At 39.4% G+C, this 24,934-nt stretch overlaps 1 protein-coding gene across 2 annotated transcripts; it reads left to right on the top strand.

Moving 5' to 3' along the window:
* The first annotated feature begins 1,095 nt into the window (after window positions 1-1,095).
* Window positions 1,096-21,222, top strand: LOC127426361 (lysine-specific demethylase 5B-B-like). 2 transcript variants are annotated; one of them, XM_051673126.1, is made up of 27 exons: window positions 1,096-1,497; window positions 2,904-2,981; window positions 3,272-3,394; window positions 4,243-4,413; window positions 6,606-6,734; window positions 6,854-6,947; window positions 7,048-7,115; window positions 7,208-7,366; window positions 7,613-7,732; window positions 7,836-7,994; window positions 8,145-8,326; window positions 8,757-8,919; window positions 11,569-11,688; window positions 11,792-11,986; window positions 12,168-12,349; window positions 13,724-13,848; window positions 13,973-14,123; window positions 14,560-14,674; window positions 14,778-15,133; window positions 15,778-15,916; window positions 15,999-16,178; window positions 17,146-17,298; window positions 18,144-18,557; window positions 18,884-18,974; window positions 19,076-19,281; window positions 19,875-20,144; window positions 20,251-21,222. In XM_051673126.1, exons 1-27 carry the CDS (start codon window positions 1,111-1,113, stop codon window positions 20,380-20,382), a joined length of 4,662 nt encoding a protein of 1,553 aa, XP_051529086.1. In that variant the 5' UTR covers window positions 1,096-1,110; the 3' UTR covers window positions 20,383-21,222. The 2 variants fall into 2 exon arrangements, with proteins under 2 accessions (XP_051529086.1, XP_051529085.1); XM_051673125.1 differs by having other exon boundaries at window positions 7,833-7,994.
* The last annotated feature ends 3,712 nt before the right edge of the window (window positions 21,223-24,934 follow it).

Here is a 24,934-nt window from a genome sequence, read left to right as displayed (position 1 = left end):
TTACATGTATTCCATTACTCCCCAACACTGTGTGTGTGTGTATATATATACACACACATACACACAATACAATTCTCTAAGTGGCGATGATATGTGTTGGTAACATATTCCTCCGGCCACACCCCGGTCTCCCTCGGTAGAATCAGTGGAGCAGTTTCCTCCGATAGGCGGATCAGACAACCGGGGATAGTTGTCCTATTACTGGGGCGACAAGTCTTCCGAGTTGACGTGAGGTACGTGCTCATAGATACTGCTCTCCGGTGGATGCTGATGGACCCCCGGCACAAAGATATGTAAATACAAAAATCAACTACTAAATTGCTGCAACGCCAGTACGGTGAGATACTTTCTGTCTTGGCACCGTATTTTAAGGATACCGTGTTGCGAATTCGGGTCACGTGACGGTGCAAGGATTATATATTCAGATGCTTTTGCCAAACAAAACGTTTTGACTGTGTAATGTGATTAATTTGTGAATTGAGATGTCAGTCGGGCGAGTGTTCAAGCGAAATGCATCTTCCTTTAACAACATCTGTTACTTCCGAGTGGGCAACTTGAAAGAGTCCATTTAAAGAAGTAGTTCCGGTGAAAAATGAAGCTCTTAGCTGCGGTAGTTTAAAACAATCCGCGCAAGGCAGCCTACTTTCTTCTTTTGCGATAGAAAAATGTTTTTATTTATTTTATTGTCATATACGTGTATAAAAGCTTTGTTTGTTACAACGGGTTCTGTGAAGAGTAATGGCTGTTATTTAATTTGTTTATTTTACTTATTTCGCGAGGTGATAAAGCCTAGAAAAAACATAAAGCTTAGTAAAATGGGACATCTTGGTGTATCAGATCTTTAATGTAGTAAAATGTTTCATTTGCTTTAATAGAATTAATTTAAGCAATTTTATTTTTTTATTATTAATGAATCATGTTGTTCATTGTTGACCAGTATTACATAACAAAAGCTTTGTTGTAATGATCGTCTCATAAATGGTTCTATATTGATCGGTGTATTTATTTATTTATTCTCACTTGTCATGCCTTAGGGAGAATTTTAAGCATGCCTTTTACTTTCTTAAACAGTGACTTACAACATTCTCACCAATGTAATTTTTTTTATGTATGGAGAGAATTCAGCGTCTCTACTTTTGTAAGCGGAAGTCGACTAACCACTGTAACGTCTACACTCCGTTTGTGTGTACGTTTCCTAAAGTGGACGAGGATGTTAATGGTCGGAGTTCAGGTGTAATCATTCTTTACCATGGCATATTATCGAGACTAATTAAGCCATTTACTTCAACTTCAAACAGTTTACTGCAGTTTCTACATGTCATCATTGGGATCAAGTTCCCCAGAATGACCAATTCACGACCCAACGAGTTTATTCCACCACCGGAGTGCCCTGTCTTTGAGCCCAGTTGGGAGGAATTTGCCGACCCTTTCGGGTTCATCAACAAAATACGTCCAATTGCAGAAAATACTGGCATCTGCAAGATCCGACCGCCCCCGGTAAGTTTCTTCGACGCATAACAGAACTGTCAAATGAAAACCACATCTCGACCGCCTTTCTGACTCGTAGATCGCAGCCCTCAGATAAATCCCGAAACTCTTTTTTTTAAAAGGCAGGTTTTTCAACATGGCGGATTGCGGCTCCAGCTATTGCGAACGTTCGCAACGGCGCGTGCGCGTGTGAGCGCAGCTACAAGCAATGCGTGAATACTCGCGTGCAACTTACCATAATAACAGCAGTTACTTTATTTATTTTTTTGTTAATGCTCTGGCTTTTGAGGATCACAATTGACTTTTTGCACATACTTTTAATACATATTTGATTTTGGAAGATGTTGGAGGACAGAACATAATGACTGTTATTGTCTTCTAAATTCAATGTTGGGTAGCAGTCATCCACCCATATAAGAACAAGTCATTTCTCGATAACTGAATTTCCAACCTAATACAAGCATTTCTTTTCTCCACATTATTTTGCATTAGGTCAAAACATTTTACGATGAACGGTACACGTTTTTCAGTTCAACTACTTCCTCTTTTTATTCCGACGTCAAAACGCTGAATTTAAAATGTGTTATTTTACTTGGATATCTTTTGTTAGAAAATGCGTAGTAGTGTTTATTTAACAAGACTGAAGTCTGATAAAGAGTTTATTTCTTTTTGTACAGTTTATACAGTGTTTCGGAAAGAATACCATTAACTAACAATGGCCACTTTTGCTGGTAATTAATGTAAAACCGCTTGTTTGCCACCGCGTTTTTGTCGTATAACAAAGAAATGAGTTCGTTTTAACTCCAAATGTACAGTTGTAGTTTCAAGTGGCGCAATTGATCTTCTCCGTTGTCCTCCATGTTGTACGAGTTGTAGATTTGCATTTGGTTTGCCATTTGGCCGTTGAAACTGAAATTCGATGTAAATAACGCAAGCGAGAAGCGAAATTCACAGCAGGTTGCGTTTTAAATGTGTTCATTACATTGCAGGGTTGCACACAATTTGTGTCTTGGCTATATATATGTATTTATATTTGCCTTGTTCACAAATATCGCCCTCAAACGGCCTCCGTAGAAAGATAAAGAGATGTTTTGTCGTCTTTATCTGTATCCATCTCAATATAAAAAGCTTTTATAACTCCTGTTGTAGTACATAACTGTTTATAAAGAACGTTATTGATTCCAAAACGATGCAAATGTCTGGACTGTTTTATAAATTTGATATTTTGTGTTTATGCATCGTGCCTACTTTTGTATTGATGTGCAGATGTCTCAAATGATTCAGTGAATAGCAAATCAGGACCATCTGAAATCAAGTCTCTATATTGTTTTGTGTATTGAAGTGTGTGTGTGTGTGTGTGTGTGTGACAAATGTTAACCATAAGAGCATAACACATTTTTTGTTATTTATGTCAGGGATGGCAGCCACCTTTTGCCTGTGATGTGGACAGACTGCATTTCACCCCACGCATTCAAAGGCTTAATGAGTTAGAGGTGAGGCCTTTATCTTTCTGCAGCTTATTAGGTACTTTGTATTTGCAGACATATTCATGTGGTCTCTTTGGTAGACTTATTAACCCTCAACCCTAGTGCTAAATCAACCTATGTGACCTCTATTTGGCCTGCCAGACTTGAAAGCTTTGGGTTAGGTGTCACCGCTTAAAGGTCATGAACAAAAAGTGAAGGTCACTTTTGGAAAGATGTCATTGTTGTAACCAATTCATCTGGTTGCTCTAGCAGTTATAGTGATGGATTTGTTTTTTTGTTGATGTACTGTTTCACAGGCCCAAACCAGAGTGAAGCTCAACTTCCTGGACCAGATAGCAAAGTTTTGGGAACTGCAAGGCTGCACACTGAAAATTCCTCATGTCGAGCGCAAAACCCTGGACCTGTATGTGCTCTATAAGGTAGAGCTGAGGTTACCTTTAAGCTTTTCTCATAATGCACCTAGTTTAAAGGAATAGTTCACCCAAATATAAAAATTCTCTCATCATTTACTCACCCAACCCAGATGTATATGACTTTCTTTTGCAAACAAAGATTTTTAGAAGGATATATAGGCTCTCTTGGTCCAAACAATGAAAGTGAATGGTGACCAAAACTTTGAAGCTCCAAAGAGCACATAAAGGCGATCCAATCAGTTTTGGGTGAGAAAAGAGCAAAATGTAACTCCTTTTTCACTATAAATATTGACATCAGCAGTCTCCTTGGCAATCATTTCAAGCTCGATTACACATCCTAGTGCAATCTAGCGCTCTGCGCATTTGTCAAGCACTAGGAAGTGTAATCGAGCTTGAAATCATGATCGTGCCAAAAGACTGCAATGGCAAGATATATAGTGAAAAGGAGTTACATTTTGGTCTGTTTCTCACCCAAAACCAAATAGATCACTTCAAAAGACATGGATTATACCATTGGAGTCGTATGGATTACTTTTATGCTGCATTTATGTGCTTTTTGGATCTTTGACTTGTACACTTGCATTTAATGGACCTACAGAGCTGGTATATTCTTCTAAAAATCTTTGCTTGTGTTCAGCAGAAGAAAGTCATACACATTTGGGATGGCATGAGGGTGAGTAAATGATGAGAGAATTGTCATTTTTGGGTGAACTATTTCTTTAATCCACAGGTAATTTTGGGTAATGCAGCAACAGATGCTTAAAAATTCTTACATGTAGCATTTAAAGTCTGATATGAATTCAAACATGCCTTTCAGTGGTTGGTATTTGACCCTTCTCCCTGTCTCTGTCTAGCTGGTCAAAGAGGAGGGAGGTTTTGATGTGGTCTGCAAAGAGCGGAGATGGACTCAGATCGCGCTGAGGATGGGCTTTGCTCCCGGCAAAGCAGTTGGCTCTCACCTGCGTGCACACTATGAGAGAATTCTCTACCCTTACTACCTGTTCCAGGCAGGAGCTTATCTTATGGTGAGGCTGCTTAAGTGATTGCATAACTTCCCCTTTCTCTCTGTTCTCTTTCCCTCCACTTTTCCTAATATTCTTCGTGATAGTGCATGCATGTAGGTTGTTATTCATTCAAATTCCTGACAGCCTTTGTCCATTTATAATTTTTTTGGCAGAGAACCCAACTGCTCTAACTGTGTCAGAGCAGAAAGAGTGCCCCAGTTGATTTAGCGTTGTGCCCTAGTTTATTTTTGCACTGTGTATATTCAGTACAGATTCGCTAACCCTTGAAATAATCAGTTTTAGGGATATGCAAAATTACCAGTTTTCATAATCGAATAGTCCGCTGGTTGTTTAAATAACTAGTCAGTGTAAAAGGAATAATCTCGGGTTCAACACAAGTTAAGCTCAATCAGCAGCATTTGTGGCATAATGTTGATTACCACAAAAATACATTTTGGCTTGCCCCTCTTTTCTTTAAAAAAAAAAAAGCATAAATCTGGGTTACATTGAGGCACTTGTGGAAGTGAATGGGGCCAATCCATAAATGTTAAAATACTCACTGTTTCAAAAGTATAGCCACAAGACAAACAATATGCATGTCAACATGATTTTATTGTGATAAAAATCGCTTACTAACTTTTTCTGTGTAAAGTTATAGCCAATTTTATAACTTCGTTGTCATGACGATGTAATATCAACAAACACAAAAACGACTGTAAAAATAACGATTTAAACAACTTTACAGCTCAAATAATACGTGAGTTTTAACAGAAAAATTATTGTAAGTGCTTTTATAAAATTATAAACTTCACATTTCTGACTTTAAACCCTCTCAAATTTGGTCCCATTCACTTCCATTGTAAGTGGCCTCACTGTAACCTCGATTTTTGCTTTTTAAAGGAAAGGAGGGATGAGTCGAAATTAATTTTAACATTATCCTGCAAATGCTGTAGATTGAGCTTAACTTGTATCGTTTAAGAGGGATATATAGATGCTAAGCACATCACTTAAAAATGGTAACTAACGGATATTCAACGAATAAATAGGCAAAATAACTATAGCATCTTATTGCACAAAACTATCAAAGTAATAAGAAAGTCTCCAATAAAGAATGGCACAAAACCTCTTATCCATGCATCCTGAATGCAGAATGACGCACTTCAGTGTAAACAGAGAGATTGGGAGTCTCCGGGTGATCCTCGCTGTGCATTCAAAAGTGCAGAACTGCAAGATAGCGCGGGTTCACATCTAGTTCACAACATCATGCAGTTTACACCTTTTTTTTTTTTACAGCAACTATTTGTGTCCGACAGAATCAGCAAAATACTTTAATCTCAAGCACCTCACAAATACGGGAACATTACTCAAAGCAGAGGATTTAACGTCAGACGGAGATCGTCTTGTAATGTGTTGTTGATGTGGCGCTTTGGTTAAAACAGCAGCGGTGCAAAAATGGACTAAACTTAAAGCATTAAAGAGACCGAAGATTTTACTGTGCTGACTGTTATTCATTTTTAAGCACAGGAAGCTATCATCACGCAAAAACACTCTCCAAGAAGTTGCGTCTCTCAATTTGTGAATTGCGTCTACCATTTAAACCACCACCACTAAAAATATTAATGTTAGTAGTTGGCCCCACTAGTCAAATAGTCATCCCTAGTCAGTTTGGTAGCATGCACAGTAGTTTATAAAGAAGCTGAACTATGAATAATAACAACAACAGTTTATGAACCCAAACTTGTGATTTTGTTTCTGTGCATGTTTTATAGGGTGTCATCTTTGTTTGTTTTAAGTAGCTGCTAGTCTGTGTTTTGCTGTTCTTGTGGGTTTAGTGGTTAACAATATTTTCTGTCATGCATGTTTTTCAGTGCTGTACCCTCGGTCCCCTGCCCCCCATCCCTAAAGGCATGTGAATTCATTGAATAGACCCACTTGCCTGCTGCTTTGGTTAATACCCTAGGGGTGATCTGCTTTGCCTCTCACTTTTACTGGCTTTAACGATGTCCACCCTGCTGTCATGTTGCCCTCCATTTAACTAGATAAGAGTGGAGCCACATGTGCACAGATAGTGGTTATATAAATGCATCTACCTGCATCTGTGTTCTTCAAATAAAAATGTCCATTGTAGATACAAAGGTGTTTTTTAAAAAAAAAATTTTATTGTAAGTATACAGGCTTGGAGTTAACAATTATGGAATCTCTTTGTCCAACAGAACTCTCAGAAACCTACTCTGACGAATGACACCAAAGACCAGGAGTATAAATCCCATGACCTGCCCCAGCGCCAGTCAGTGCAGCCAGTAGAAACCTGCAGTATCGCTCGTCGAGCCAAGCGGACAGAGGTAGAGCTGATTTGTTGAAATCTTGTGGTTTTTATCAGCTCTCTCTGATCCATGCCTGATCCATTTTGTTCAAACTAGATGGTAATGCCTTTAATCTCTTATTGGCTTTCTCTTCATAGGGCCGCTGTTTTAAATCAGAGCAGGGCGAGGTGTGTGAAAACAAGCCCAACCTGAGGAGGAGAATGGGCTTGTGTGTGGCTAAAACAGAACCAGGTATTGATCCTTGATATTTTTACCTCTACATTTCTTCCAAAAATCAGTTTAAATGGTTTTGGCAGTCTTCAGTTTATTTACCATACATATTTCTTTCCAGTGAAAGAAATTCCAGTCCAGGTGAAACAAGAACCCATTGAGCCAACAACTGAAGGTGAAAAATCAAAGGTGAGGGGAGGTGAAAAGCCAGTTAACATTTAAACAAAACAAAGCAAGCACTGCATTCCTTTGTGCCAATATTCTGGGGTTTCTCCCCACAGGTGGAGCAGTACATATGCTTGGTATGCGGGGGTGGAGGTGATGAAGATAGACTGTTGCTTTGTGATGGGTGTGACGACAGCTATCACACGTTCTGTCTGATCCCACCCCTCCACGATGTCCCCAAAGGTGACTGGAGATGCCCCAAGTGCCTGGCTCAGGTGAGCCACACCCCAAATGTCTACATCTGCCAAAACTGATTTTCTTTGTTCATCACGTTTGTTTTTCATCCTTAGCAACATTCTCAACATTAGCACTGGCGAAACTGCTCTGTTTGCACTCTCTGCACCCAGACATTACCTACTACTTGTTTGCCAATGTCAGGCGCAGTAAAGATGACGTTTCTTGGTGCATTTAATAGATGTTTGTGATTTGCTGAGGTGTAATTTTTGTATTCTTCAACATAGGAGTGTGGTAAGCCACAGGTGGCGTTTGGGTTTGAGCAGGCCTCCCGTGACTACACCCTCCGCACCTTCGGGAATATGGCTGACTCGTTCAAGTCAGACTACTTCAACATGCCTGTTCACGTATGTTTGATAAAAGCATATTTTCAGTTTCATTATGCAAATGACTGTTGGGGAAAAATTAAGATAATTGGGATATGGAGTGATCGGCCTTATTTTTCAGCAGATGGTTCCCACAGAGCTGGTGGAGAAGGAGTTCTGGCGACTGGTTAGCACAATCGAGGAGGATGTCACTGTGGAGTATGGGGCTGATATTGCTTCAAAGGACTTTGGAAGTGGCTTCCCTGTTAAGAATGGCACCTTCAAAGTCTCACCGGAGGAGGAGGTACAGAAATAACCTGAAATGCACTGAAGTTCTGCCAGTTTGAAGGCCCAGAACAGTTCTAGTCATGCTGCAGAGATTTCTTCCCACTCTATATCTGCTGCTGTAATAGAGCTCACAAATCACTTATGCAGAAGTATTTAATTTGTCTAGGATTATCTGAGTAGTGGATGGAACCTCAACAACATGCCAGTGTTGGATGCATCTGTGCTGACTCATGTCACAGCAGACATCTGTGGGATGAAGCTGCCATGGCTGTATGTGGGCATGTGCTTCTCATCCTTCTGCTGGCATATTGAGGACCACTGGAGCTATTCCATCAACTATTTGCACTGGTATTCCATTCTCACTTTCCACACTAACAGAAATTGGAGTAAATAAAAATGTTTATGTGGTGCAGTAATGTTTGTATTGACTCTTTAATAACTTGATGCAGTGGATCCCAACCCTGTTCCTGGAGGCCCCCCCCAACCCTGCACGTTTTGTATATCTCCCTTTTCTGACACACCCAGTTCAGGTCTTTGAGTCTCCACTAACAAGCTGATGAGTTGAATCCGGTGTGTTTGATCAGGGAGATATCCAAAATGTGAAGTGTAGGGGGGCCTCCAGGAACAGGGTTGGGAACCACTGACTTAATGTACAGTGTCACATTGTGCATGGCTTAATAATATTGTTTTCGTAGCATCTTAAATAGTTACTGAGATAAAAAAGTAATTTATGTTATAAGGTTGTTGTTCCACTCAAATTTTGTGGTTTGATTTGTAGGGGAGAGCCAAAGACGTGGTACGGTGCCCCTGGCTACGCTGCTGAGCAGTTGGAGAGTGTGATGAAGAACCTGGCCCCAGAGCTCTTTGAGTCTCAGCCAGACCTGCTCCACCAACTGGTCACCATCATGAACCCAAATGTCCTCATGGACCATGGAGTACCAGTGAGTGGCCACACTTAAACGCACATAATAAAAGCCATTAATCACAACAAACAAACAAAAAACATAGAACGATTCTTATGTTGGTTTAACAAAGTCAACATACTGTTATTGTACATACCTGGATTAGGGTTTTTCCTAAATCAAAAGTTTGCATACCCTTAGAGAATTGGTAATATATTTACCATTTTTAAAGTAAACAAGAGTGAGCTGGCAAAACACATTTTATTTCTTATGGGATTCATATTCAACTGTAGGTTATAACAGAATGGCACAATCATAAAACAAAACATGGCAACAAAGAAAAAAATGAAATGACCCCTGTTCAGAAGTCTGCATACCCTTAGTTCTTAATACTGTGTATTGCTCCCTTTAGCATCAATGACAGCGTGCAGTCTTTTGTAATAGTTGTCTATGAGGCCCCAAATTTTTGCAAGTGGTATAGCTGCCCATTCTTCATAGCAAAATGCCTCCAGGTCATGCAAAGTCTTTGGTTGTCTTGCATGAACCGCATGTTTGAGATCTCCCCAGAGTGGCTCGATGATATTAAGGTCAGGAGACTGTGATGGCCACTCCAGAACCTTCACCTTTTTCTGCTGTAACCACTGGAGGGTCAACTTGGCCTTGTGCTTAGGGTCATTTACGTGCTGGAAAGTCAAAGTGCGTCCCATGCGCAGCTTTCGTGCAGAAGAATGCAAATTGTCAGCCAGTATTTTCTGATAACATGCTGCATTCATCTTGCCATCAATTTTCACAAGATTCCCCGTGCCTTTAAAGCTCACACACTCCCAAAACATCAGTGAGCCACCACCATGCTTCACAGTGGGGATGGTGTTCTTTTCACTATAGGCCTTGTTGACCCCTCTCCAAACATAGCGCTTATGGTTGTGACCATAAAGCTCTATTTTGGTCTCGTCACTCCAAATTACAGTGTGCCAGAAGCTATGAGGCGTGTCAAGGTGTTGTCGGGCATATTGTAACCGGGCTTTTTTGTGGCATTGGCGTAGTAAAGGCTTCTTTCTGGCAACTTGACCATGCAGCTCATTTTTGTTCAAGTATTGTCGTATTGTGCTCCTTGAAACAACCACACCGTCTTTTTCCAGAGCAGCCTGTATTTCTCCTGAGGTTACCTGTGGGTTTTTCTTTGTATCCCGAACAATTCTTCTGGCAGTTGTGGCTGAAATCTTTCTTGGTCTACCTGACCTTGGCTTGGTATCAAGAGATCCCAGAATTTTCCACTTCTTAATAAGTGATTGAACAGTACTGACTGGCATTTTCAAGGCTTTGGATATCTTTTTATATCCTTTCCCTTCTTTATAAAGTTCCATTACCATGATCAGTCATATTTTCACAATTTCTGCCAGGATATGCAAACTTTTGAGCACAACTGTACATAGAGTTCAAGTTTAGTGAACTTTGACTGGCAAGTTCCCCGCGTTGACCAGTAGGAAGTGACTTCTTTGAGGATGGTGCTTCGTTCACTGCTACAGTGAATATTCACAATGGATATCATTTTAGTGGCGAGTTTGTTTTTATCTTAACTCTCAAAGAGTATAATGTGCAGCATTAAAGAGAATGCTTGTCTATTAGTTTTTTGCTGGTTTTACACACACACTCAACATCTGCCCATGACTTATTTGTCCATGCAAATGTAAATGTTACTGCACCTTAAAGGGATAGTTCACCCAAAAATGAAAATACTCTCATAATTTACTAACCTTCATGCCATCCCAGATGTGTATGACTTTCTTTTTTCTGCCACAAATGAAGATTTTTAGAAGAATCTATCAGTTCTGTAGGGTGATACAATGCAATACAAAGTGAATGGGGATGAGAACTTTGAAGCTCAAAAGCATATAAAGGCAGCATAAAAGTAATCAATATGACTCCAGTGGTTAAATCCATTTCTTCAGAAGCAGTATGATAGGTGTGGGTGAGAAACAGATCAATATTTAAATCCTTTTTTACTATAAATTCTCCTCCCTCCCCAGTAGGTGGCAATATGCATGAAGAATGGAAATCGCCAAAAAGAAGATGAAAGTGGAGATTTATAGTAAAAAAAAAAAAAAAAAGGACTTAAATAGTGATGCGTTTCTCACCCACACCTATCATATTACTTCTGAAGACATGGTGTCTTGTGGATTACCTTTTTGCTGCCTTTATATGCTTTTTGGACCTTCAATGTTTTGGCCACCATTTATTTGCATTGTATGGACCAACAGAGCTGAAATAATCTTCTAAAAATCTTAATTTGTGTTCAGCAGAAGAATAAGTGATACACATCTGTGATGACATGTGGGTGAGTAAATTTTGAGAGAATTTTCATTTTTGGGTGAACTATCCCTTTAACCCAAGACCAAAATTTCTGTTTAACTCCAAGAGCTTTTAAGCTACATCTACCGAAATTGACACACTTTTTCTTCTTTGACTTTTCCTGTAGTAGATGATCAAAAATGACATTTTATGACTGTAATTCCTCCTAGATTTATCTGTCTGTCTGGTCTTGAAGTAGATATAAGGCCTATACAACCTTCAAGCTTGAAGGCCTTTTGAAGTTTTTTTCTTGATGAACTTTTATCTCATTCCAATTTCCTCTTCTATTTTTATCTTCGTGTGAGATGCAGCTATTCAATTAACTTTCATCCTCTGTAGATTTACCGTACAAACCAGTGTGCTGGCGAGTTTGTCATTACCTTTCCAAGGGCCTATCACAGTGGATTCAACCAGGGCTTTAACTTTGCAGAGGCAGTCAACTTCTGCACAGCCGACTGGGTAAAAGGCAATTAATATGGGATAGTCATCATTAATACCATACAAACTTATGGTCAGTGACTACTAAAACTTAATGAACTAAAATTATTATCTTGCTTTTCAGATGCCTCTCGGTCGGCAGTGTATCGAGCACTACCGATCTCTGAACCGATACTGTGTTTTCTCCCACGATGAGATGACCTGTAACATTGCCAACAAGGCAGACAGTCTAGAGTTGGAACTGGCCTCTGCAGTCCAGAAGGACATGAGCTCCATGATTCAGGAGGAGAAGGAGCTCCGTGAGAAAGCTTATAAGATGGTAGGTGACACTTTCAATGAGAATGGGTTCATTAAGCTGTCATGAATGGATTGGTTGAATTAGTGTGTGATAACCACCAAAAACTATATCAGTATCTGTATGTAAACCCCTTGCTCTGTTTGCATGCATGTCTGTCTTGTCTGTTCTTAATTGATCCCATTGTATTTATGCTTCTTTCTAGGGCTTGTGGCACTCCCAGCAGGTTGACTATGATATACTGCCAGATGAGGAAAGGCAGTGTGCTAAGTGCCGGACCACCTGTTACCTGTCTGCCATCACCTGTCCCTGTAGTCCTGACCAGCTGGTCTGTCTTCACCACATTCAGGATCTTTGCTCATGCCCTGTTAGCAACTACACACTCAAGTAAGTGTTTGCATGCATTGCAACAACGATGTCTTGACAGGGACAAACCATAGGTGTTTATTAGAGGTTGAACGACATCAGTTTTACCGATTTAATCTGTTCCGATAGTTACTTTTTGGAACTATCATTATTGGCAAAATTCGATGCTGATATGTATTTTTTTTATTCCTCCGTGACCAAAACCCTTAATCTGTCAAATATATAGGCTACAATAAGCTTAATTTGGTGAATATTTACATATAGAGTATTGTAACGGAGCCAATAATCTGCCACCATCATTGTTTATGGACTGATTCATAATTATTGATGTGAAATGTTATAAAAAAAGACACATGACAGTTGACAAGTTATCGCTGATTATCTGCTATTGATGAAAAATGATCTGCTGTTAATAACTGCTCATACAGTATACAGAATTTACTTTATAGTGATTCTATTATAATAAATGATAGATGATTGTAAAATTGCATGATTGTTCCTTAGTGTTTGTGTGAGCTGGAAGCATAGACATTTCAAAATAAGAGTCCAGTGTGTATTTGGGGCTTGTTTAGAGTTAAAAGTCCCACAGTATGTTCCAAATCTGAATTTTTTTTCTGGTTATTACTGGAATTTTGGTTGCACTACGAAGAACACGCATCTGGGATTTAAATGATTTTGGTCTTTTGCAGCCTTTGTCTGTGCCTGTTAGAGTAAGAAAAAAATTCCTTTTTTTTTTTTTTAACTATCAGCTGATTAATCTGCCTTTTTTACCACCAAAGTTATCGGTGTTGGCTAGGGACGAGAACAAGTAATCGATTAATCGAGTACTTGTTTAGCTTTAAATATTCGACTAGTAAAAACACTATTCGAATAAAGCGATTTGATTTTCCTTTGTGCCTTTAACTGCTGTGAGCATCAATGAAACTTCTTCTCTCACCTAAATCTGGCTGTTAGTTCAACTAAAAAGAAAATTCTGCCTTTATTTAAAGTGATTGCATCGCTTCAGAAGACTTGGAGTGTGTGTGTGTGTATTTTAATGTATTTTTTCAAAATGAATCTTGTTTTATAAATTTTTTTTTTTTTTTTTTTTTTTTAAGAAAAACAGGTTCAAAATTTGAAAGTTAATTAAATTCTACATTTCAAATAATCGGTTGCTCGTTTTTTTTTGTGTGTTAGAGAACTGGATTATAAAATGACTGAATGCCCATCCCTAGTATCGGCACAATCCACAGATGTTTGACCTGGAGTCATTAAAATATCTAAAGAGTTTAAGACTAGAGATAAAAGTAGCAATTACAAAATGTTATCTGAGAGGTCTTGCTTTTATTTAAAAAAATGTACGTTTTTCCAAAATTAACTTTTATTTTTTTATTTTTTTTTTTTTTACTTGCACAGCTATAAATACACCCTTTCCGAACTGAACCCAGTGTTCCAGGCTGTGACATCGCGTGCAGAATCGTATGATGACTGGGCATTTAAAGTTAACAAAATTTTGAAAGCGAATCAAGACAGTAAAAGTGGTAAGTTATTACTGCAATACACCAGTTTTTTAGGATTTTCATTCCGATTTTAATGTGGTGGTCACATTTTGAAATGTCCTTTTTTCCTGTCTAAGGTAATGCATTTCGTTTTCCTCAAACACAGATTTTGAGGAGCTTCGCTCGCTGGTTGTGGAAGCAGAGAAGAAAATATACCCCGAGACTGACTTGCTAAATTACCTGCGTCAGGTAATCCAGAATGCAGAGAGGAGTGCATCCATGGCCCAACAACTCCTCAATGGCAAGAGACAGACAAGGTACCTTTTGGATTTACAAATCCACTTAATTACATTTAATGTAAAAAAAAAAAAAAGTTAAAGCTTTAGTGTACAATTTCTCCACCAATAGTGTCACCAAATGGAATTGCCAAAACAATCACAGTTTTCAAACTGATTCCAGAAACCCTCCCCTCTTTCATTGGTTGTAAAGTCCCACCCCAAACTCGTGCCATCTATTGAGCCACTTGTGCTGTGTCAGACTGCACAGGCCACTCAAACAAACAGAAACAATGTTTTGATAATGCCACAGTGTTACACTTTTAGGAGAAATCAACCTACAAAATCTTTCTTATGATATGAGAGAATTTTAACACCCCAAAAATTTGCACACTTAAGCTTTAATACAATTTAGCTAGCTTTAAGCTGATGCCGGATTGCCTATGTACTTCTACTTGTAACTGATTTGTGTTGATAGGTATCGCTCTGGTGGTGGAAAGTCTCAGAATCAGCTCACTGTGGAGGAACTGAGGTCGTTTGTCAATCAGCTGTATGAACTGCCCTGTACCATTCGACAGGCCCCTTTCCTAAAGGTACCTAAACACACATTAAACGCTGTTAAATTCTAAATGCCTTTTCATCACTAGGCCTATCCCAGATAAATTGGATCAGACTTTTTCACTTTTCTTGTCTCAGGCTCTTTTGAACCGTGTTGAACAGTTCCAGCAGCAGAGCTCCGATCTCCTAGCAGAGGATATGCCTGGTTCCTCTGCCCTCCAAGGCCTCCTAGATGAAGGTGCAGGCCTGGATGTGGAGTTGCCTCAGCTGGCAGTGTTGAGGCAGAGGCTGGAGCAGGCCCGCTGGGTGGAGGCCGTTCAGCAAGCCAGTGATCAGCCGGCCAGCCTCAGTCTAGACTACATGAGGAGGCTCATAGATCAAGGGGTGGGCCTGGCACCGCATGCCTGTGTGGAAAGAACCATGGCCCGCCTGCAGGAGCTACTCACTGTCTGTGAACATTGGGAAGAAAAGGCTCATAACATGCTCACTGCTAGGTGAGCTCAGTTTGTATTTAAACCTGATGTGTGTAATTTCTACTAAATGGAGTTGCGAAAACCCTCAGTCTTCCGTTGATTAAACAAACAGATTAGTTGATGTTTCGGGCAGTTGGGATGCTCAAAGACATCAATATTTTTATAGCACCACAGAGACACTTCAAGTTACTTAAAGTTGACTGCATATTAAGCTAGGATAGGAAAATATATTTTAACATTTGAAAAAATGATATATACTTATTAGTTTACAGTCAGAATAGATGCAACATAACACATGATCAGGTTCACATGTCACTCTTAGCAATTTAGATTTGGCAGTGTAATGAGCAAGTTTATTGTTCAACAAAATGATTTGCAAACTGTTCTGGCAAAATTTTACTTGCAAATTTTTGGCCTATTTCAGTTTGATGGCTTATAAGTCACATGAATGGTCACGCTAGCTCTGATGGGGAGTAAAAATGCGCAGGGAATGCATTTTGGTTGAAAGCTGCTTCCTGGCAGATTAACTGGATTGATCTATTATTGTTACATTGCCCAGTGTTGGCATTTTTTTTTTTTCTTACTTGGATACAATTGTTCATTACAAGGCGATTTTGCTCCTTTAAAATAATCTTTACACTCATTTATGGTTTTGCTCTTTTCAGACCTCGTCATAGCATTGACACTCTTGAAGCAGCCATACAGGAAGTGGACAGTATCCCAGCATTTCTGCCCAATTGTGTTCAGCTCAAAGACTGTGTCAGCAGGGCCAGAGAGTGGATAAAGGAGGCAGATGCTCTTCAGGTGTGTTAGTGCTCTGTAACCTTGTAATGTGGTTGGATACATCTGTACCGCTCAGTCCATATAAACATATTTATTTGTGCAGGTTGGTGGGCGTATCCCTGTTCTCGCTACCCTGTCTGAACTAGTGTCAAGAGCCAGAGGTATTGCGGTTATGTTGGAGCCTTTGACCCGACTGGAAAGTTTAGTGTCTGAGGTCCAGGCCTGGAAGGAGAGCGCAGCTAAAACATTCCTGTTAAGGAACTCATCCCATTCTCTCCTTGAGGTAGATGCAACTGCACTTCTCTTTTTTTATTTTTTTTTTTATTTATTTTTTTTATTTATATAGGAAAAGGTACAAATATCAATTTTCTTCATTTGAACGATCTCGATATTGATTCTTATATCCCAAGATTGATCTTTTACTATGTGCGCAACCCTCTACAATGCTAGTCAATCACTTGCATATGAGACCAAATTTCACGCTTACGACTAAAAATGTCTTCGATTAGCCACTGGCTGGTAAGTGTTCAGATTTCACTCACCAGTGTTTGAGTAGTGGCGAAGAAATTTAGCATCCTTTTTACGTGTTGAGAGTAAAATTTTGGTTTGACTCGTACCGTGTAACGTGTGACCAAAGACGAGATCCACGCAATCAATTTGTCATTGAGTAATGTCTCTTTAAATACCCTTTCTGTTCTTAATAAACATTTAATTCTAATCATGAAAAGCACAGATGAGGTAAAGAAGCCATTCTAGTGCTCTCAGTTTAATATGCGCTCATTTAAAAAAGCTCTTTACAAAACTGCCGGTTTTCTTAGAGACATTTCAGATTTTTAGCACCTGTTCTACAAATCAATGTAAATACTTGTAAATGGTATAAATTATGCATTAAACAATAGGCATGTAACAAAATATAATATATGCAGTATCATATCATATTTATTGATGGAATACATGGATTTGTACATTTTTAAAAAGCTAAAATGTGCCATAATGATGTAAAAAATATTTTCTAATGTACCTAGTTAGAAGGTCCCTGTATAATTAACGGCATTAGCTGGGAGAGAATTTCTTTCATATGTAAGCAAAATGGACATTATTACTGAAATATACCCATTTCACTAATCGAGAGCTTATCAAATTGGGAAAACTGTATCAATACCCAGCCCAGCAGATTGAATAACTACATTATTTGCCTGAAGAAAATACATTTGTTTCTGTTAATTAATTCGAGTGTTTGTATCCTTAAGGTTCTTTGTCCTAGGTGTGAGACGGGGCCTCAGAAGTCAAAGTTGAAAAAAGCCAAGGATGTCTCATTACTCTGCAAGAAAGTTGATGTAAAACTGGACTCTCTCTGTGACGTGGAAAGAGCGCTTTCTACAAGCAAAGATACAGCTTCAGCAGTATGTCTAATTTTGGCTTTTCATTGCATTTTAGACTAAATACAAATGTATGTAAAATGCAGGTTCAGTAATTAAGGGGAGCTTGGGGCAAACATGCAACCAAAAATTACACGAAACAAAAATGCCCCTGAAATTTGAAATGTGGGGGCAAAAAATGCCCTCTTAATAAATTTTATTTATAACACCTGATATAGTTCTTATTATTACATTGTAGTCCTAGTTAAAAATATGGCATAAAATATGAGTTGATGTTTATTTGAATTCCTATGGAAAAAGTTATTGAATTCTTAATCTTGAGAATTTGTATTAATTAATTGATTGAATATTTTTTGACATAAACGGATGTTTATTTTAAATGTTTAGAAAAAATATGCCCTATATAGGTAAAAAAATAAATTAAAAAAATATGCCCCTGAAAATCAAATTCGGGGGGCAAATATCGCGCCTTAGTGTAAAAGTTCTATTCCGACGCTGATACAATTTATCACCCAACTATGACATAACTTTTACTGAAAACAATGACATGCAGTGATTTCTTATAATCTTTAACCCATTCTAGCAGATGCTTCCAAGACTATCACAACTTTTTGTGAGTAGATCTAGCAACAATGTTCCGTGCATCACAGAAAAACAAATGTTTAAAAGGTTTGCAAGGCATAAAACGCATTTACGAATATAACGCTGCACTGGCCCTCTAGGGCAAGTGATGGTTTTATTATCTGGCCTGAAACTGTCACGCTGGTCCTGGGCCATCCTTATTGTTTAGCCCTGAATTTGTCATAAATCGAATGGACTATAAAGCTTCTGTGTTCCTGCTCAGACTGCTCATGTTCTTCCCCTAACAGATGGCCACTCTCGGAGACGTACGCCAGAAAGAATTGGAAAGTTTGTTAGTCCTGAGGGCCTCAAATGAGTCAAAGTTTCAGTCTTCTCCCAGCTGTTTGGCCCCCACAGTGTGCTTGTGTCACACCGTACCCGCAGGCCCAATGCTTCAGTGTGAACTCTGTCGAGACGCCTACCACAGTGGCTGTGTGCCTGGGTTCAAGGACATCAAGGCAGGCCAACCATGGTTATGCCCACTTTGCAAACGGTCAGAGAAACCCCCTTTGGACAAGGTGCTGCCCCTTCTTGCTTCCTTACAGCGGATTCGGGTGCGGCTTCCGGAAGGCGATGCCCTGCGATATGTGATTGAGAGAACAGTGCGTTGGCAACACAGTGTGCAACAGGTTTCTCCTCCTACACAGCATCCTAATGGAAAAGTGAGCTTGATTATGTTTAGTACAAATCATTTGTGAATTATAGACCACCATAAATGTGCTTGTCCTGTGTTGACAGGTGTCTAATTAAAATGGCAGTTTCTTACCAAAACTTTTTAAGCCAAAAGGCTTTAGTACATCACAGCCATCAACCTACTTACTTGTGGGTTGCAGGTGGTATTAGGGAAGTGATATTTTCATTCTGGAGAGTGTTTGATTGGACCAGTACACTGGAAGATGCTAGACTAAAAGGGTCTTTAATGAATAGCATAATGTTTTCATGGATCTTCTATCCATTTTTTGATACATCATCATTTGTTTACCCACAGGCAAGACACATTTCTGGAATTGCATCATCTCCTATACTCGAAGGGAGCAACAGTTCATTCTACATGCTACAGCCATGTATCCCTCTCGGTGGTGAGCAAGCAGCATCTAAAGAGTTTATACATGCTTGCAGAAAGAGGTTCAACATCAGTGTTGTTTTTCAATTAATGTAAATATCTGTGATTGTGTTACAGGCCTCAGTTCTGAGTTGGAGGAGCTGTTGGTGGAAGGTCTGCTCCTGCAGGTGACTTTACCTGAACTGCAGCATCTTTTTAGCAGCCTGCTCAACAGGTTTACCCCATCTCAACACTCCCTGCAGAGTAGCGTACACGATCACCAGTATCACATTGCCCAAGACAGAAGTCCACCTCACAGAAGTCCCCCACACAGCAAAGGACAGGTGGGAGAACATTCCTTGCTTACAAGTGCTTTGATAGCATTAGCAATGTCACATTGCACATAATTAAAGGATTTATATGATACACTGAGTTGCTGTCTATGTAGAGAGGTCTAAATCTGTCACTTTTAAGGTTCCATTTCAGTTAAGCGTAGTCCTCTTTTGTCTTTTTATTTTTTTGTGTTTTATTATCATTTAGTAAAACACAAATGTAATGATTGATGTATGTCCTCATGAAATGAGAGACCCTCCCCTTGAAATCCGAACACAAGTGGTCAAAAGAGATGACCAGGTGTAACGGTGATGTGTCTCGCTTGTACACTTGTGATCAGAACACCCAAAACACATCTTAATACGAGGTGTGCACAAGGCCTCAGTCGGGGACAAACGGTCGTGTAGTTGATCCATCCAGTCTTAAATCAGTCATGTATTGTGCATACCAGCACGAATAAAACAAGACTGTGAATCTTGTAGTGTACACTAGGCTTTAGGATGTTGCCTATGTATGCAGCAGACAGCAAGGCAGCTCACTAGGTTTTGGAACAGAACCATAACGCGATCTCATGGGAAATTTTGACTGAACTCGTTCCATCTAGGATGGAGTTCCAGAAACCAAGAAGGAACATGAAAAGGTTGAGAAAAACAGCAAACGGCGTCTAGAGAAAGAGAACTTGGAAGGGCAACACCGAGACAAGATAAAGAAGCCCAAGAAAAAGAAGCCTAAAATGAACAAAGAAAGGAGAAGAGAGGAGAAAAGAACCACCTCCCCCTCCAACTCTCTGTCTGATCCATCGTATTCAGAAGACTCCGAGGAGGATTGGTCTGTGTGCTCAGCAAAACTATGTCAACAGCCAGAAGGAAACGAGGTGGGGTTTTTTGTGTTTTCTATCGTTCTTGCTTTTAAGTAATTGGGTTATTTTGGGTCTGAAAATGTGCACATGGTTTAATACTCTTTTCTCCTGTGTCTCATAGGTCAACTGGGTCCAGTGTGATGGCAGCTGTAACCAGTGGTTCCACCAGATTTGTGTGGGTGTGTCTGCTGAGCAGGCTGAGAATGAGGACTATATCTGTGTCAGCTGTGCAATAAACGATTTGACAGAATGAGGACCAAAAAAAAACAAACACAACATTTTTGAAGGATATTCAAAAGGCTCCCCGTTTTGCACAAGTTACAGCACCAAGAATGCACCTGATATCATCCTCTTTTCAAACCCCATTACTGAAACCCCCCTGCTCCCTTGGTGCTACTGCCTTCTTGATAGGACTGTTAACAGAAATCTGTATGAATCTTCTGTGCTTTTTTGTATTTTTTAAGATTTCCTTCTATAACATTTTTCTTCTCCAGAGAGCGTGATGCATAGACGTACCTCAGGGGTTTCCATCCCATAAATGCAAAACAATGGGGGACTTCGCTTCCCCCATGTATTTTTGTTTATATTTATTTTTCCCCAGTCACTTTAGAATTTCTAACATGAGTTTATCAAATTACATTAATCTGGGCTATTTACACCAAATGAGATTCGTTGGACTAATCAAAATGGTCTAAAATTATTATCGGAACCCATTGTTTTGGTACATGTGTCGAATAATAATATAAAATATTATTTATTTTTCCCAGCAATAACTTTTGGCTGGTTACCCTGATTTTCAGTAGCTTGAGATCTGCTTTGATCTGTTGCTTGATGCATTAGAAATGTTTGTACAGAATCAAATGTAGGTTGTCAGATAAGAGATGTAGCAGGCAGAAGAAGCTGTGTGAAATACACTTTGTGACGTATACTGTGGCTTTCTTTAAAAACTAAAAACAGATCTTTCCGATGTTAATTCATTTGTGGAATAAAATGGTTTGTTCTCACCTATAAATACAGATCTGTTCTAATTCTGCTGGATTTCTGAAATGTTAGGGATAGTTAACACAAAAATAAAAATTCTGTCATAATTTGCTCACGTTGTTCCAAACCTGTATTTCTTTTGTCTGTTGAGCGCAAAGGATGTTAGCCATAATGCTAGCCTTAGTCACCATTCACCTTTATTGTAGTGGGAAGAAAAAGATTAAAGTGGTGACTGAGACTAACTGCCTAACATCACCTTTTGACAGACTTTTCATTTCTGAGAGAACTATCTTTTAATTGTCTTTAAATACTGATTGCCATCTGCCAGCAGTCTTAATGTGTGGGGAAAAAAATGTATCCTGGTAAGTGACTTCAAAGCTTCTGTCACACACACACACACACAAAGCAATTCAATGTTGTGACTGTTCAACTTCTATTCCTGTGGATGTAGCCATTGTGGCCATAAAGGCGCCAAGGATGGATGTAAATATTTCATAGCATGGACCCTTTTCACATATCCGGGATAGCGGGGTAAACTTGTGTAGCGGTGACCTTCCTGGGGAAACAGATGTGGGATGAACTTCCGCCGGAAGTCTTTCTGTAGCATTCGCCAATGTCGGCAGCGGTCATTTAGACCCCGTTTACAGCAGGTATTAGGATGTGATTCTGATGATCCGATGACAAGTGATCAGCACTTTATACAGGTGTAAATGGAGTGCAAAACCTCACAAAAAACTGATACGGAGGTAGTCAAAAACGCATTTTAAACGCTGTAAACACCGTCCGATATGCAGCGAAGCGTCACTCCTTATCTGTCAATCAACCGCTCTGCTAAATCAAGAGTTCAAACTGTTTATGATTCTGGTGACACGTGGCTTTAAAAGGAAATAACTGTCTGATCGGGAAAAATTGAAAAAGAGCTTACATATACATGTACGAGATGCTTATGTATCTTCTTCAGTGTTTTCGTGTGCACTTACAGTAGATGAAATTTGAGCTGTAATTGGTTTGCAATTTTTCCATGCTTTGTCTTTTGTGACATTTTTCCGGTTTATTAATTTATGATGTAGTGATGCTATATGTCACAAGTGCTCACAGGAGATGCATGTGTGCGACCAACAGCATGTGTCTCGCCTGACCACATGTGACCGGGTTACCCAAGATCAGGGTTTGGGAGTAACGGAATACATGTAACGGGATTACGTATGTAAAATACAAAATATAAGTAACTGTATTCCACTACAGTTACAATTTAAATCATTGGTAATTAGAGTACAGTTACATTCAAAAAGTATTTTTGATTACTGAAGAGATTACTTTGCATTTTATTGTCATTTGTTTCATTAAATATTTAGTCCTTTCAGATGGAAAACATTTATACATATAAATGATTTGATCCAAAGTGCATTTGAACAGCGGTGAAACACTTTCTTATGATGTGTTACATTCATACGAGCAGACAGAGAAGTACGTTTGAAGTTAGTTTGGAGCAGAAGAAATAGAAATAAACCTTGTGTAAATTGTCAGCTTTACACTAAACTAAAATGCTATTTCTAGCCATTTTACATGCACATGTTACCAGACACGATCATATTTTTTTATCAAGAAAATTCATGTTGGATCATAATTTCTTTTTTTCTAGTAAGACCTTTGATATTAGGGCAAAAATCGTATTCTTGATCATTTTTTATTGTTTTCTTGTAAAAATATCTAAAAATCCTTAGAACAAGATCAATTTGTTTTATCTTGTTTTAGAAACAACACTGCATAAGATATTTAGGTTTTTCAGAGAATGTATTTTTAACGTGTATTTTGTCTTACTGTACTGGCAGAGTTTTTATAGTCAAAACAAGTGAAAAAATCTACCAGTGCTGAAGAAGTAATCCAAAGTATTTAGAATACATTACTGACCTTGAGTAATCTAACAGAATACGTTACAAATGACATTTTACAGCATGTATTCTGTAATCTGTAGAGGAATACATTTCAAAAGTAACCCTCCCAACCCTGCCGAGATGCATCTTAATACTGTGATGATATGCATTAATTACAATACCTGTTGTTCTTAAAGAATCCATGAGATGGCACAATTACAGCAAATGTTACAAATGGTTTGAGAAACAGACATACAAGACCAACATGTAATGTGCGATCAGTCAATAAACAGATACATGTTGAGATGTGAGTCAAAAAGTGAGTCATTTTATTTTGAATCATTGAACAAAACAAACACCAGCTATAAACAAGGTCTTAGTGAGTACTGTATTAGGTTTCGCTCAAGTGGTTACGGCTAGAACACGTTATGATATCCTTACAGAGCTCAGGGATAATGTGCGGTTCATGGCTCTACATACATCCTGAGGCCACTTCTTTAAATCGTCCTCCCAAACCTCTATTAAAGATGGAACGGCTATCCGTATATTGTCCTTATTAAGCTCCGTCAGACTGTGCTCACACATCTAGAAGTATGCATGAATGATCAACACCGCAACGAAAAAATGAATGAACATACTATGCAACTACAACTGTGTTTACTTCTTAGTGGAAGTACCTCCCACATTTCGCGCAAAGCATCACAGAGCGTAGGAATAAGGTGGAATAAGGTAGGAATAACATGCTGGAGACACCAGTCGAATCCCATTTGGAGCAGGTCAAGCAGGACTGGTTACAGTGGTGCCGTGTCTTGGATGGGAGTGAGGTTTAGGGGGGAGAGTGTAACGGTAGCCAGCTGGTAGGCAGCTGTGCAGTGTGTAAACCTCACTCCCCTGGCCTCAAGAGGCGACTAGCGCTAACTCCTCGTTAGCACTCCTGCCTCCCATGCCAGAGACACCAGTTTGAATCCCATTCGGAGCAAGTCAAGCAGGACTGGTTACAGTGGTGCCGCGTCCTGGATGGGAGTGAGGTTTAGGTGGGAGAGTGTAACGGTAGCCAGCTGGTAGGCAGCTGTGCAGTGTGTAAACCTCACTCCCCTGGCCTCAAGAGGCGACTAGCGCTAACTCCTCGTTAGCACTCCTGCCTCCCATGCCAGAGACACCAGTTTGAATCCCATTCGGAGCAAGTCAAGCAGGACTGGTTACAGTGGTGCCGTGACCCAGATGGGAGTGAGGTTTAGGGGGGGTGAGTGTGTAAACCTCACTTCCCTGGCCTCAAGAGGCACACTAGCAACTGACACTAGAGGCTGTAGCTTTTAGCTCCTCGTTAGCGCGCTTGCCTCCCATGCGGTGACCTCTGTTTGGAACGGGTCCAGCAGGACCGGTTACACTTTTTTGCTCCAACAGCAAACACAAAAAAGACACTTTTATGCTTTCACAGCTTTCAAAAAGAAGAAAAAAAAATAGAGAGCTGTGAATTACAGAAGAGAGAAAGAGGCCCAATTTTCTGTCACTCCCTCATTAGTAGTTTTAGAAGCCTCATCACAGCTGAGGTAACTCGTTTTTTAAAAACTAACTCCAGGTTAACATACTACAAATTATAATGTTATAAATTTACACTAAATTAAAAAAATTGCAAATATAAAACCGTTTGCTAGATTTAAGCCGCGAAATAAGGCGGAAACGCGTCATCACAGTCTGTGAAAATGGTCCATTGGGTGGCAACACCTGGGCCGTCCTCTAGAGGGCGTTTACTGGCCAGAAAGGACAAATTCTCCATTGGGCCGCATTCAAATTTCGAGACGTTTTTTGTCTTACTGGGGACATCAGTGCACGAAAAAGTGTTCTTGTTCAAATCTATCAATTCCAAAGGTTGGTACCTGAGATGCACATTGGCATCCGTCCATGCAACTCTAGAAAATGAATAAATAAAATAACCTATCCTGTAATCAC

This window comes from Myxocyprinus asiaticus, chromosome 35 (genome assembly GCF_019703515.2).
Source record: "Myxocyprinus asiaticus isolate MX2 ecotype Aquarium Trade chromosome 35, UBuf_Myxa_2, whole genome shotgun sequence".
NCBI classification, from domain to species: domain Eukaryota; kingdom Metazoa; phylum Chordata; class Actinopteri; order Cypriniformes; family Catostomidae; genus Myxocyprinus; species Myxocyprinus asiaticus.
Note: the sequence above shows the minus strand (reverse complement) of the source record. Positions and strands in the feature narration are given on the sequence as shown.